The following is a 13555-nucleotide window of genomic DNA, read 5'->3' as shown; positions in this document are numbered from 1 at the left end:
TATGGAAAACAAATGAGCTGAAACCTTCAAAGTATGACAACTCCTCAAAGCCTTAGTTGAGCATAGTTACCAAGAATACCATTATGTCAGAAAATTGGCAACTTTCAGCGTTTTTTATCCCCACACATGATAAGCCCTGCCCCCACCTTTGACCTTATTACTGACTGTGCAGGTTCATGGTCAGTTTACACACACACAGCCTCCAAATCAGTGTGTAGGTCAGGTGGGAGTGCATGTAGGTACCTAGGTCACAAAACAGCAATTATGTAATTGATAAAACTGCTGGCAAGGTGCCCAGTCTTTCAAGGTTAGATGGGCATGATAGCTCAAGCATTCACACATCTAATCTTAAAAATCCAGTTAGCACAGTGACTCTGGAAGGAAATAGAAAACTTAAACAAATGCTCTCCAGTGAAGATCAGTAAAAGAAGAGGTTTTCTTTTTACTAATTCAGATTTTTAGTCACTCAAGGTAAAGCAGACATTTGAGAAGGGCACCCAGGGCCCCTCCCCAGCCATAATGCTGGACTCCAGTTATTAGCAGGGTAGCTGCCACTTTCTTAGCTTGATTGACAGGTTAATAAGGGACCTGGGGCTATCTTTTCAATATGAACATACAACCTTACCAATTACTTTTAAATTATTGCTAATCTTCCAGAAATTAAAAAGCCCAAGAAAGAAAAATATCTGAAAAATATCTGCTGAGGAAGCATTTCCTACACGCAGTTTGAAAAGTCCAGTTCAGAAAATTTGCCAGCATTTAGTCAATAGAATTTAGGCACTGAGGATTTTTTTTAAAGGAAAACTTGTAGTTTATAATAGTTCATTGGTTCAATTAGGAGTGAAAAAGAAGGGAGTTTTGTAATGCAATTGTCCAGCAAAGGAAACCGCTTTAAATTGGGGGATTATGTGCACAGACCACCTGTGGGGCATTCAGAGCCTTTTCTATAATGTACAGCCCAGGCCTAGCTGCCTGCGGGCTGGCTAACAAAGCCATGGAAAGCTGTTGAAAAGGCTGAGCGCACTTGCGCCTCTGGTCTTCACTAACTGTTACAAGTCTTCGTCTCCCTCTCTCCCTCTCCTTTTTAAAGTAAAAGTCCCACAACCCTTTAATGGAAGAGCGTTAAGGCTCTGCGGTGGCCAATTGGTCTGCACCAAGAGGAGCCAGGCAGCAGGGAAAGAAACTTCAGACTACACAGCACATTCGGAGAGGAGAAAAGATCAAAGTTTTTCAAACTCAAAAGACCAAGTTCCCTACAGATTAACCCTATTCATTTAGCTCCTCTTAAAGGAATGATGTGCGGAGCCACTGGGCAGACAGGTAAAAAGTTCAACAATTGCCAGCACATTCTTCTGCTGATTCAACAGCCTTCTGTTCAAATAAATTAGCTTAGTCTTGACAGAGGAACAATAGCTTTTTTCTCCAGGAAAAGCAGCACACTTGGAATACCCAAGCACGGAGCGCTATTAAGAAGTTAACCCATTCATTTAATCTGGTAGCTAGCACCTGCCCTGTTACACCAGATTGTCAAGTGACTTACAGTGCAGAGGTGACCCGTGGCTTCAAATGCTAACCTCCACATTTCAGAGTGTGGCCAGGTCTGTAAAAGGCCATGGCTTTCAAAAGTCACAGACAGGAGATCCCCACATAGGGCTGCTGTTTCAACTTAAGTGACATCATATCAGCCAAATAAACAGGCTGAGTGGAATGACCGCCTATGCAAACTGTCCATCCACACACACCACACACACCAAGATGAGCTGTCACTCACAGGTCAGCAAGGAGAGACCATGAAAGACACCATCTTTGGGGAAAGTGCAAAAACGCGATTTTGATTTCAATTCAACAATGACATTTACTTTGCTAACAGTTTAAGAACTAGAGGTTAACAGGTAATTGTCGCCATGCCTAAAGTCAGTGTACAGAGTGGCAAGCCAGAAAATGTCCACTTCCCCACATGTCCTCAGCAAGCATAAGGGGAACAGTTCAGAAAAGTCGGGGGCCAGGGTGGTATTTAAATCATTTATCAAAAGTCATTTTATTGACAAAATAGAATACTTATATTTGTTCTTACAGGGGTAGCCTCTAAACTTTTTACAAAGAATGTACACATTGTATATCTTTGGATATATACATATTTTACACTTTTTCTTTTTTCTTTTTCTTTTTTTTACAATTTAACAAATAATTATATAAATACATCCTCTAATGTAGGAAACCCGTATTTACTTGGGGTGTATAATTAAGACATTTCTTGTTTATTTAAGGCATCTGCCTGGTCATTAAGAATACCCAAACCGTGCAATCCCACAAGGTAGCAGTCGTCCCTCCTCCAGGATGTATGAGGAGTGAATTTATGCAGGCGGGGTCGAGGGTGAAGCGGTCCCTTGGGTGAAGTCTGTAGCTTGACCTCAAGGCTTAGCCAGGGTACCCAGAGGGTTCCAACTCTCCTAGCCGACTGAAACCATTGCCTGGGGGAGGCGCTCCGGAGCGTCGGAGGGGAGGGGCTGGGCCTGGGAGGCTCCAATGCCAGGTACTTTGTTCTACGTGAGTCATTTAAGTCCCAGCGGCTAATGGATACCATTAAGAGTTCATTATCATGCTAATAGCAATCAACACGGTGAAGGGGTGGGAACCCCGGCCAGTCTGGGGTCCCTTCGCCGCCCTCGGGCTCCCCATCCCCCACCCCTCTCCGCCCCTTCTGGGCGTCTGTTCAGGGTTCAGACCTGGGACAATGGCATCTGCTTAGGATAAGACATGGAGCTGGCCGTGCCAGACCGCCACGTCAGGCCGGTGCTGACGTCGCTGTAGAGAGATCCCCCTCCTCCGCCGGGTCCCCCACCCCCGCCAGGCCCGGGACCGCCGCCCCCCGGGCCGCCGCCTCCGGCTCCCGCGCCTACGGCTGCTCCCTTGCTGGCCCAGCAGCAGCGAGTGCACAGAGCGCGCCAGGACTCCAGAGTCTTCCCGGACCAGACCCACACGCCCGACGTGATGCCCACCACCAGGCACATGAAGTACTTGAGCATGAAGACCGCGTAATCGGGCCTGCGAGCCTGGTCGGGCTGCAGGTCCCGAAGGCACGGGCAGTTGTGAGTGGCCTCCCAGCGTGGACGGTTGTGCTGCTCATAGAAAAGGCAGGCGACCACGACGGCGGCAGGCACCGTGTAGAGCACGGTGAAGAGGCCCAGGCGGATCATGAGCTTCTCCAGCTTGTGCGTCTTGGTTGGGCCTCCTTGTTGCTTGATGACCGAGCGGATTCGAAACAGCGACACGAAACCAGCCAACAGAAACATGGTGCCAATGAAGAGGTAGATGACCAGTGGCGCCAGCACGAAGCCGCGCAGGTTGTCGAGGCTCTGGTTGCCCACGTAGCAGATGCCCGCCACCGGGTCGCCGTCCACGGAGCTGAGCGCCAACACCGCGATGGACTTGACGCTGGGCACCAGCCACGCGGCCAGGTGGAAGTACTGCGAGTAGCCTGCGATGGCCTCGTTGCCCCACTTCATGCCAGCCGCCAGGAACCACGTGAGCGACAGGATGACCCACCAGATGGAGCTGGCCATGCCAAAGAAATAGACCAGGAGGAAGACCACGGTGCACAGCGCCGGGCCAGTGGTCTCATAGCGCACGTGCTGCTCCACTGCTCCCAGCTCCTCGTACTCGCCGCGCGCGCCCGGGCCGCTCGCCCCCGCTCCCGCCGCCCCCGCGCCGGCCGCCGCGGCGCCGCCAGCACCCCCAGCTCCTCCCGCACCGGGAGCGCCACCGCTGCAGGCCACCTTCTCGTGGCCCGCCACCAGGCGCACCAGGTAGCCGACTGACACGAAGAGGTAGCAGGCGGAGAGGAAGATGATGGGTCGCTCCGGGTACTTGAAGCGCTCCATGTCGATGAGGAAGGTGGAGACGGTGGCGAAGGTGGAGACGAAGCAGAGCACCGACCACAGGCCGATCCAGAAGACGGTGAAGGCGCGCTCATCCTGGCTGAAGAAGGGGTTGTGGCAGGGCAGCGCGCAGTTGGCGATCTGGCCCGTCTTGACGCGGTTGTAGAGCGGGTGGCGTTCGCTGGACACGCTCACCATCGGCGCGCGGCACTGGCACCCGGGCTCGCAGGGAGCCGCGCCACCACTAGGGGGCCTCGGCTTCCCGCCGCGCGAGGGGGGCGCCGCCGCCGTGTCCCCGCCGCCCCTGCTGCCGCCGCCACGGTGTGGGGGCCTGGCCCCTGGCGGGCGGCCGTGGCCGCTGCCGGAGGGAGGCTGCTCGCCCGGCGGCGGCGGCGGCAGGCGGCGCGGCGGGCTGGGCGCGGCCGTGGTGAGGTCGGTGCGGTTGTAGTCCATGCACAGAGTGTCCGGGTTGCCCTGCTCCGGCAGCCGGTCGCAGCGCATGCGGTCGGGCCAGGCGAAGCCGTACTGGCGCATGAGCGGCGCGCAGCCGGCCTTGGCGCGTTCGCACACCGAGCGGCAAGGCGGCAGGGGCTTCTTGTAGTCTTCCAGGCAGATGGGCGTGTACATGCTGCACAGGAAGAACTTGAGGTCCGGGGAGCACTGGATCTCCACCAGCGGCCAGAATTGGTGCACTTCCAGGCCCGCCTCGTCTTGTGTGTCGTGGTTGAACTGGTTGGGCATGTAGGTGTAGTTGTAACCGATGCCCTTGCACAGCGGCACCGTGATCTCTTGGCACGCCAGCTCCTTGGCCGAAGCGGCGGCGGCGCCGCTCGAGCGCTGCAGCAGCGCCAAGGCGGCTAGCAGCGAGGTCACTTCCAACAGGTAACCCCACTCCATGCTGCGCGCCGTGGCCCCACGTCCCGCTCCTCTAGGCGGCGCGCAGTAGGGCCCAAGGGGACCCAGCGAGGAATCGGAGAAGAGGGAGAACGGGCGACCAGCGGCTCTAGTGCGGCTTCTACCCGAGGAGCTGAGAATCGGCCAAGAATCTAGCTCTTTCTTGGGCAGCGTCAGTGGCAGCAGGGTCGCAAGCTTAGGCAGAAGTCGTCCGGCCCTCCCCCCCGTGCCTCTCGTGGGGCCAGGGTGACCGCAGGCGCGCCACAGTTCCACAGCGTCTGCCTTACGCCCTCTGGGTGGCACTCAGCCCTCCCGGAGCAGAGTGCTGGCCCCTGGGCTCATCGTCCGGAGCTCGCGCAGGTCCTCCTGCACGCCCAGTCACTTCGCGTGGCGCCCAGCAGCGAAGGCTCAGAGGGCGGCGCGCGGCAAGTTTCCTTTCGGGCCGTAGTCAAGATGGCTGTGCCTGGCCGCTCGCCTCTGGGGTCAGACCTAGCGGCCCCTCTTCGGGCCCCGAGGGTTCATGTCCGTCCCAGGCCGCGCCGCCGCTGCCAGAGTTCCGGGCGCTCCGCTGGCCAGGCCGCCGCCTTCTCACTCCCGCGTCGGTCCCAGTCTGTCCTCCTGCATCTGCCGCCGCCGAAAGTCCACGTCGCGTTCTGGTCCCAGTCGGTCAGGGTGCAGGCTATGCCCTTCTTGCGAGACCGACAAACAAACCCAGAGCAAAAGGCAAGGGGACACCTGAGGGCCGTGGTCCGCGCCAGCAGCCGCCTCCTCCTCCTCCGCAGGAGCTGCGCCCTTCGCCCAACTTCCAGGCTCCAGTCAGCTAGCGCCTCCAGGCCGGCTCATGAATATTTATAGAGCTTGTACTTGGTCTCCGCCCCCTTCTGGAATCACCAATCACTGGGCGACAGGGCGGAGTCTATGCTCTCTCAAGGCTCAGCCTTCCTTAAGGAAGTCCGTAGTTTTGCGACATGCTTTTCTGGGTTAGGGCGGATGGAGAGTTTGGTCACCTTGGAATTGACCGCAAGAATTGAGCATTTACCCAGGCTGTCCCCAAAGAGCTCAGCGCTTCAGAGATCTTAATTGCATTCCTCCGAGTCTGCACCTGGAGACTTCCCGAGACAGTGTTTTGGTAGTGGCTCTCTGAACCTGTCAAGATCTCCCTAGTCTTGGTCCACGGACAGCACCTGCTGCTTCTGGAGGGTCTCGAAAGTGCAACGAAGGCTCGAAGGCGGGTCCAGACCCGCAACTGGGGTATTTAGGGAGGGAGGGCCTCTACGGATTCTTATAATGAGGGCTTTTCAGACTTGGAGATTTGGTGATGTGGTGCTACTTCTGCTGCAGTTAGATGATCAGGTTTGGTCATGGGTAGCCCATGAGTACTTCAGAGCCTTGCTTGCCTGCAAGTGTCCATTGCTGTGTGATCTGGGGCACCTCAATTCCTTACCTAGAAAGCGGGTGTGATCAGAACAGACGTCATGGGGGGGGTTGATCTTTGGATGAGACAAAAATATATAAAGATTTGAAGCACGTGGATCCAGTGCCTCCTTTCAAACACAAATTTCCTAATAAGACAACGTGACAATACCACTGCACTCACAATTCGCTTGCTACTTTAAGACACACTCTCATCTACCTAAAAACTTAATGTGCTTGCGAGCATCTCCTTTTCTGCTGTGAGAGGCGGGGCTGTGCCCTAGTGGGGACTTCGGGACCGGTACTGTGCTCAACACAGAATCCGAGGAGGTTCAGCAGCAGCCAGCGCCTTCAGCGTCCACCTTAAGAAGGGAGGGGGGGTTTGAGGGGCCAGGGCTTGGCAGGTTCATTTACGCTTGTTAGGACGTCCCAGGGGGTTGTCTTTCTCCTAGAATGGAGTGTTTATTTTTTAATTGATGTGCTGTTTCATTTAGCGCTTGTATGGAACTCATGCTGCGGCTGTAATTACTGTAATCTCAGGAATAAGCATTTCAGATAGCCAGGAGGGTGGCAGGCGCATGGCGCATGGTCTCTCTCTCTCTCTCTCTCTCTCTCTCTCTCTCTCTCTCTCTCTCTCTCTCTCTCTCTCTCTCTCTCTCTCTCTCTCTCTCCCTTCCTTCCTTCCTTCTTCCCGCACTCCCTTTCCCTCCCTCCACCTATACTCCTCACTCTCCTTATCTCCCCCCTCCCTGCTTTCCTTCCTTTCTTTTTGTTTCTGGATTTTTGTTCTTTGTCCGATTTCATACCAGAGACAAGTGGAACTAGAGAACAAAAGTTGCTTAGGGAGTAGAGACACAGGCGGACTGCAGGTCCAATCAAGGCCATGCAGGTTCTTTGGGGGTAGAGAGGTGGTGGTAATGCGGGAGGATAGCAGTTATCTATATAAAAACAACATTGTGGCAAACAAAATAAACGACCTTGGTGTATCATAAGTTCTAGTACTCGGCCTTCCTCCTGCTCTCTGAAGCTCAGGGCAGCAACCTCTTAGGAATTGCGCCTTCTGTAGGCCCGCGGAAACATCGCCCCTGCAATTTCCAGCAAGCTTTTGCCTTCCCATGCAAGACTGCTTGGGCTAATAGGTGCATCCCACCATCTTTTCATTTACTTGTCATTTTAAAGTTGAAATCTACTCAGTATATTCTCATAGTGAAAGCACATTCCCTACTTTTGAAAACAAGAACTAACTCTTCTAGAACTCAGAATTCAAAGCGTATGAGAAGTTAGCTGATTCAGCAGTAAACGGGCCAGGAGAAAAAGCCAAGCCTTTACTTTGTTGTTTACTTTTCAGCCGATTCCTCCCTCCGTCCAAGTTCCAGTGCGTGAGTTTGAACGTGGAAAGTCACCTATATCTGCATTGTCAAGGTACCCACAGGCTGCCCCCCACAGTACTGGGCTCAGGCACTATACAGATCTCGGACCCAGGCGATCAGAAAAGGCAGAGCCTCTAGACGACTGCGCACGCGCGGGAAGCCAGCCTGCCATTTCCCCCCTCCCCGCCCCCAAGACCGCAGGTGGGAGGAGCCAACTTTCCAAAAGCCACACAGCTGGCGAAGTTTCTACTGTTTTTCTTCACTAGAGAAATGTCAAATCCTGAAGTTTAGAATTACAGTATATAAATTGAGTAGAGTTAGGTAAAACAAACTGACATTTGAAAACTGAGGCTGAAAATAGTTGATTTTGGCTTTTAATTGGCATTAAAAATTTTTAGATACAAAATGAAGCTTGAGGGTATGGAATGTGGAAAGTTTGAGTAAGACTATTAAGTTCACATGAAATAACAAGCAGACAGAAGTTCAGATTTCCAAAACCATGGGCTATTTGAAGACCATTGATTTGAGACATCAAGTCACACATAAAAAAATGAATGGAAATTTACTTTTCATTGAGAAAATACAACAATAGCATTTAACACTATTATGAAGGGCTTCTTAGTATTTCAGAGTAAGAGTGGTGTCAGGAGCCAGTGAACACATAAAATGGCAGGAACAATAAGAGAAACCAAAATCATTACACACAAATGTGTAAGAAACCAGTGATTAAGAAAGTGTAACACATCTACATTTTGGGGGTAGGAAATAGTTTTAGGAATGATAATGGAAAATTCAAGTTACGTGTCCTTCAGTACAGTAACGAATCCATTAGCTTGGCTGCAATTTGGGGATACAGTTCTTTAGTTCCTGGGGCCAATTCCCAACACTTCAAAACAAAGCAAAAAAAAAAAAGTTTCCATTTAATTCATATCCGAGACAGGAGACAGTCCACTTACAGAAGAAATGGTTCTCTTCTCCCATAGTTTTGTAGTTTATGTTCAGGGCTGGCCCCAATAATCTTGTGGTGAATCCACATAGCGCTTCAGGGAGTGTGTAGCAGAACCTGTCCCATAGCTAGAATACAAAAGACAGAAAAGAAGGGGTCCTAAACAATTCTCTTTAACTACGTGTCCACACTGACCTGAAATGTTTAGGGATGCCCATTTGGGGGCACATTCTACATCCTAGTGATAGCAAAGTTAAAAGGCACACATCTACCTCTGGAGAAGAAAAACTTAGAAAATGTGAACACTCTGGAGACCCTCAAGAGTGTCCTACTGATATCTAAGCATTTCTGGGGAAATGATATGAGGATGGTGCTCCATGGTGGAGCACCTGCCTAACATCCTCAACACACTGGGTTCAATCCCTAAGGCAAAACAAAAACAAAAAAACCAAGGTACTGGGTGTATATAATTTGCTTAGCATGCATGTGTTCTATACTCAATACTATGTAATACTAGACATGCTCATGTCAGTAATCTCAGCATGGGGGAGGAAGAGACAGAAGGTCAGAAATTCAAAATTGACCCTGACTATGTTATAAGTTGGAGGCCAGGCTTGGCTACAAGTGTCCTCATCTTAAAAATAACAATAAAACAAAACACAAGTAAATCTTGACATAAGAGAGAGCCTAAAATATACCAATAAAATGAAAAGTTCTAAAGAGTATAAGGAGACTTATTTTATAGTTGTGAAATTTCTCAGGTTATACCTAACAGCAATTGTTTCTTTTATAAGATTATTGCCCTTCAGAAAAGTGATCAATCATTATATTGCTAGATACAGAACATGAATAAAGAGGTGTCTTGGCATGATTAAATTCCGTGACAATGTCTTCAGTCCTCCATAAACAGAAGAAAATTTGGGACAAACTGGTCTTACTTCAATCTATGATGAAATGAACAGGGATGCTGTGGCTTGGTCTCCAGTGTGCCCAGACACCTGAACATTAAAGATTTGGACACTACCGTGATGTTATTGACTGGCAGTGGAAGCTGTAGGTGACTGGACCTGGTAAAAGGAAGTGATGTCATTGGGGGTGTGGCCTTAAAGGGGGATATTGAGACCCCAGTATCTTCCTCTTCCACTGGAAAGAACTCTGTTCCAGCACATACTCCCTGCTGTTCGGCGCAGCCTGACCATGTAGGCCCAACCAGTTTTGGACTAGAATCTCGGCCTGTTAATTCAGTGTTTACTCTTTTTAAATTGGTTGGTCTCAGATGCATGCTTCCATAACAGGAAGTGGAACCATATAAAAGGCTTGCTTATTTTTTAATTCTTCTTTTTTCATAAGCTCTATTAAGACTTCCTCCTCTCTGTTTTCTTCACTTCTAGAGAGAGTTCTTTAAGAGGAAGGATTCTCACTCTGTCTGGAGTGACAAGGTTCATGTGAAGAGGGTGTCAGTTTCTGGGTGGCACACACACAGCTTCAGATCTGGTACTCACTTTACATGTACCTGCCATTTTTGAAGCGGAGATGACACTGTCCCTGGGTAACTTTATAATCACTCTAGGATGTATCTTAAGAGACAATAAATGATTGTTTAGTCAGTCATAGTAGATTGGCGAGATGCCAATCTTAGAAGATGCATCTTGTGTTAGTTTGGGAGATTTAGTCCAGAGAGGCAGTTCAGATCCCAGGGAACCCATAAGGGAGAAAACCTCAGTATTGGTTACTTAAGTCATCTAGAGACCGATGCAACAAGTGTTTGCACTGGGAGGCCCCACCTCCTGAGAAGTAAAAGTCTGCTCTGAAACCAGAGCAGTTTCCCCTTAGAGCACCCTGTTCTGTGTGTGTGAGTACTATGTCTTAGCTGCAAGAGATGGTTAAGTGACACTGGGATCTGATGACATAGAGGGGAAGGGGAAAGCTAATAGTGTTAGCTATACATTTGCTTTATCAAAACGTGAGCAAAAGGGTGGAAGATGGCTCAGTTGGTAAATTGCCTCCTATACAAACATTAAAATCTGAGTACATATCTCCAGACACCCACATAAAAGCCAGGCAGGGGCAGCAGAGAGCAGACATGGGTGGATTCCTGAAGTTCATTGGCCAGCCAACCCGGCAAAACTGATGAACTCCAGGTTCAGTGGGAGATGCTTTCTCAAAATATAAGGTGGAGAGACATTGAGGAGATAATACTGACCTCCACACATGTGTGCATATATATGCAGGCGTGCACGGCACACACACACACACACACACACACACACACACACACACACACACACACACACCTGTGCAGTCCAGTATGTATATTCATTCTTGGTCTCTCCTCCAACACACAAAGAAATGAACTTTTAAGTATTATCGCTGATCAGCAGCCCTAGTTTCCCAGCATATTTTCCTCAGGCTCACAAATTAAGAATGACATAAGTTGCTGGGTACTAGTGGCATATACTTTTAATCCCAGTACTTGGAAGGCAGAAGTAGGTGGATATCTGAGTTCGAGGACATCCTGGTATAAAGAGAGAGTTACAGAACAGTCAGGGCTATACAGAGAAACCATGTCTTGAAAGAAAACAAATAAAATAAAACAAAAGGTTGAAGAAAACTTTGATAGCAACGTGCTTTTATTTTTGAGGTTTTCTTGAAGTGGATGATTGGCCAGTTGTGGGCTCTGTATTAACTGCCATCTACTGAAAGCAGTGGTGTATCTTGGTGTAGAGGACACAAGACTGTGAAGAGCTCATCTCTAATAGAACATCTGTTTAATACCTAGTCTATCTAAGGCTCAGGGATTAACCCAGAAGAGTGGGCAGAAAGACCACAGGAGGCAGAGGGAGATGAGAACTGCTGTGAAACAGTGCTTTCTGCTCATGGCAGCGGAGCTGCACACACAGACTCATGGCGGGTGTGACTGTTTGTACAAGGACTCCACAAGAACAAGCCAGTCAACATCCCACCACAGGCGGGGGAGGCGTGGGGGAAATCTTCCCTATAGCCTTGGAGCTGTTGGCTAGCAGCTAGGGAAGGGAGAGAGTCAGATTTCTTTAGGAATGTGCCCCCTGGCAGCCTGCTGTCCACTTTTCTGTGGGTGGCCCTAAAGCCCTGCATGTACTGACAGCAAAGTTTCAAAAAGAGTGTGTGATGGTGGGTGGAAGATTCAGACAAGTTGGAGGGGAGAGAATGGGAAGCAGATTTGAGCAAAACACACCAGATTCGTATATGAAGTTTTCAAGCAGTACATTCTGAAAGTTGAAAAAAATAACAATTTAAAATTTATACTTGGAAAAATTATCTTAGGTTGGCTGTTGCTATAGGATCTCATTGGCAAGTCAATCTAGCCAAAATACTGAGATTCTGGTTCAGTGAAAAGACCCTATCTCATCCAATAAAAGAAAAGAAAAGGGCATCTTGACATCAACCTCTAGCCTTCCTGCTGTGTGCAAGCATGAGCACAAACCTGAACGCATGTAGGCACATTCATTCACAACACACACACACACACACACACACAGAAAAATTACCTTGTACTAACATCTAATATGTGTTATTTTGTATATTTTTATTTTTCTTATTGAGGAAAAGAAATTACCAAAGGGCAGACCATGTCTTAGCCACCTCCCTCTTCATGTATGAGGAGAGATTATTCAGGTATTTTGGCTGCTCCACCAACTGGCTTACGTCTTTCTCTTTGATTGGGGTGATCAAACCCACTACCCCACAGTATCCTTCTGTTGAGCACCTATGGTTTTGCCAAAAACAAGGGCTGGGAAATGAGGAAGAGGTTTTGCCTTTGTATGAACTGACCTTAAAACTCTCTGTGCTGCCAGCATCAAGCATCCTTGATGTAACAGTCATCTAGTTTTTTTCTAAGCTGCCCATGTCATTAGGTCATCCCCAGATATTGCATGCTGACACATATTACAAGCTAAGTAAAAGTGACTGAAGAAGACCATGTGTGAGGTAGAGAAGATAGCATATGGGCCAGACAACCCCGAGGGTTCCATGCTACCTGCCTGGACATGTGAGCACAATCTATTTGCATTACTTATTTTTCTATTGTTGTGCTAAAACACCATGGCTAAGGACACAAGTAAGGGTTTGTCTGATTCTTGGTTCCAAAGGGCTATGAGTCCATCAAGGCAGGGAAGTATGGCTGCAATAGCAAGATGTGGCAGCAGTAGAAGCTGATGAGCCACAAGCAGGAAGCACTTAACTACCCTCAGTGGCATGCTTCCTGCAGTAAGGCCACATGTCCTAAGCCTCCCCTAACAGCACCACAAACTGGGGGCCACGTATTCAAATACCCAAGAAGATGGGGACATTTTACTCAAACCTCCATACTGTCCTCGTTCATATTGACATGTGGAGTGACTATTGTAAGATTTCCTCGTGGGCTATGACTGCTCCATGAGGTAAAACACATTCTGTTGTTCATTGCTAAATAGAATGACACCACAGTTACTCTTAGTCTCTCTCTCTCTTTTTTTTTTAGAGCAACTCTGATGCAGTGTGCTAGGATTGTCTCAGACTGGTGACCCTGCTGATTCATATTTCCCAGCATTGGGATGGCAAATGTGTCCTATCATATCCACCTAGTAATTTAGTCTTAATACACAGAATGCTAGGAAACATACCTGGGATCATATAATGACCACTAGGTGAAGTTATCTTGATCTTCCCACTTTTTAATGGTAGAAGGGACTCTTTTATAACTCATTCATGAATTCAATATTTAGCCTAAACCATTTTTGTTTACCATGGACGTGTAACAATGACTCCGAATACCCAGGGACCTGACAAGATATTTTGTCGCTGCATGTTTTGAGGGTCAAGGCTTAGGCAGATTGGCTTGGTGCTTTTCTTGCCATTGAGATCCCTTGACTGGAGGACCGAATCATCAGAAGACTTGCTGCTTCTGAGCACCTAAGCTGGCACTCTCATGTGGCTGTCATAGATGGCAGATGTCAACTAGAGCCCTCTGTGTCCCAACTCTGGAGTTGGGGCTTGAGTCCTTGCATGGTGGGACATTTGGGCAGGTGACAATGACA

General features: G+C 49.1%; 1 protein-coding gene across 1 annotated transcript; it reads right to left on the bottom strand.

The window, feature by feature from the left end:
* Nucleotides 1-1835: 1835 nt before the first annotated feature.
* Nucleotides 1836-4775, bottom strand: Fzd8 (frizzled class receptor 8). The gene has a single exon (XM_040755262.1). The coding sequence runs from the start codon at nt 4773-4775 to the stop codon at nt 2721-2723; it is 2055 nt and encodes a 684-aa protein (XP_040611196.1). The 3' UTR covers nt 1836-2720.
* Between the last annotated feature and the right edge of the window lie 8780 nt (nt 4776-13555).

The sequence above is a fragment of the Mesocricetus auratus genome, unplaced genomic scaffold (assembly GCF_017639785.1).
Source record: "Mesocricetus auratus isolate SY011 unplaced genomic scaffold, BCM_Maur_2.0 Super-Scaffold_100013, whole genome shotgun sequence".
In the NCBI taxonomy this organism is placed as follows: Eukaryota; Metazoa; Chordata; class Mammalia; order Rodentia; family Cricetidae; genus Mesocricetus; species Mesocricetus auratus.
This window is presented reverse-complemented; position numbering and strand designations above follow the sequence as displayed.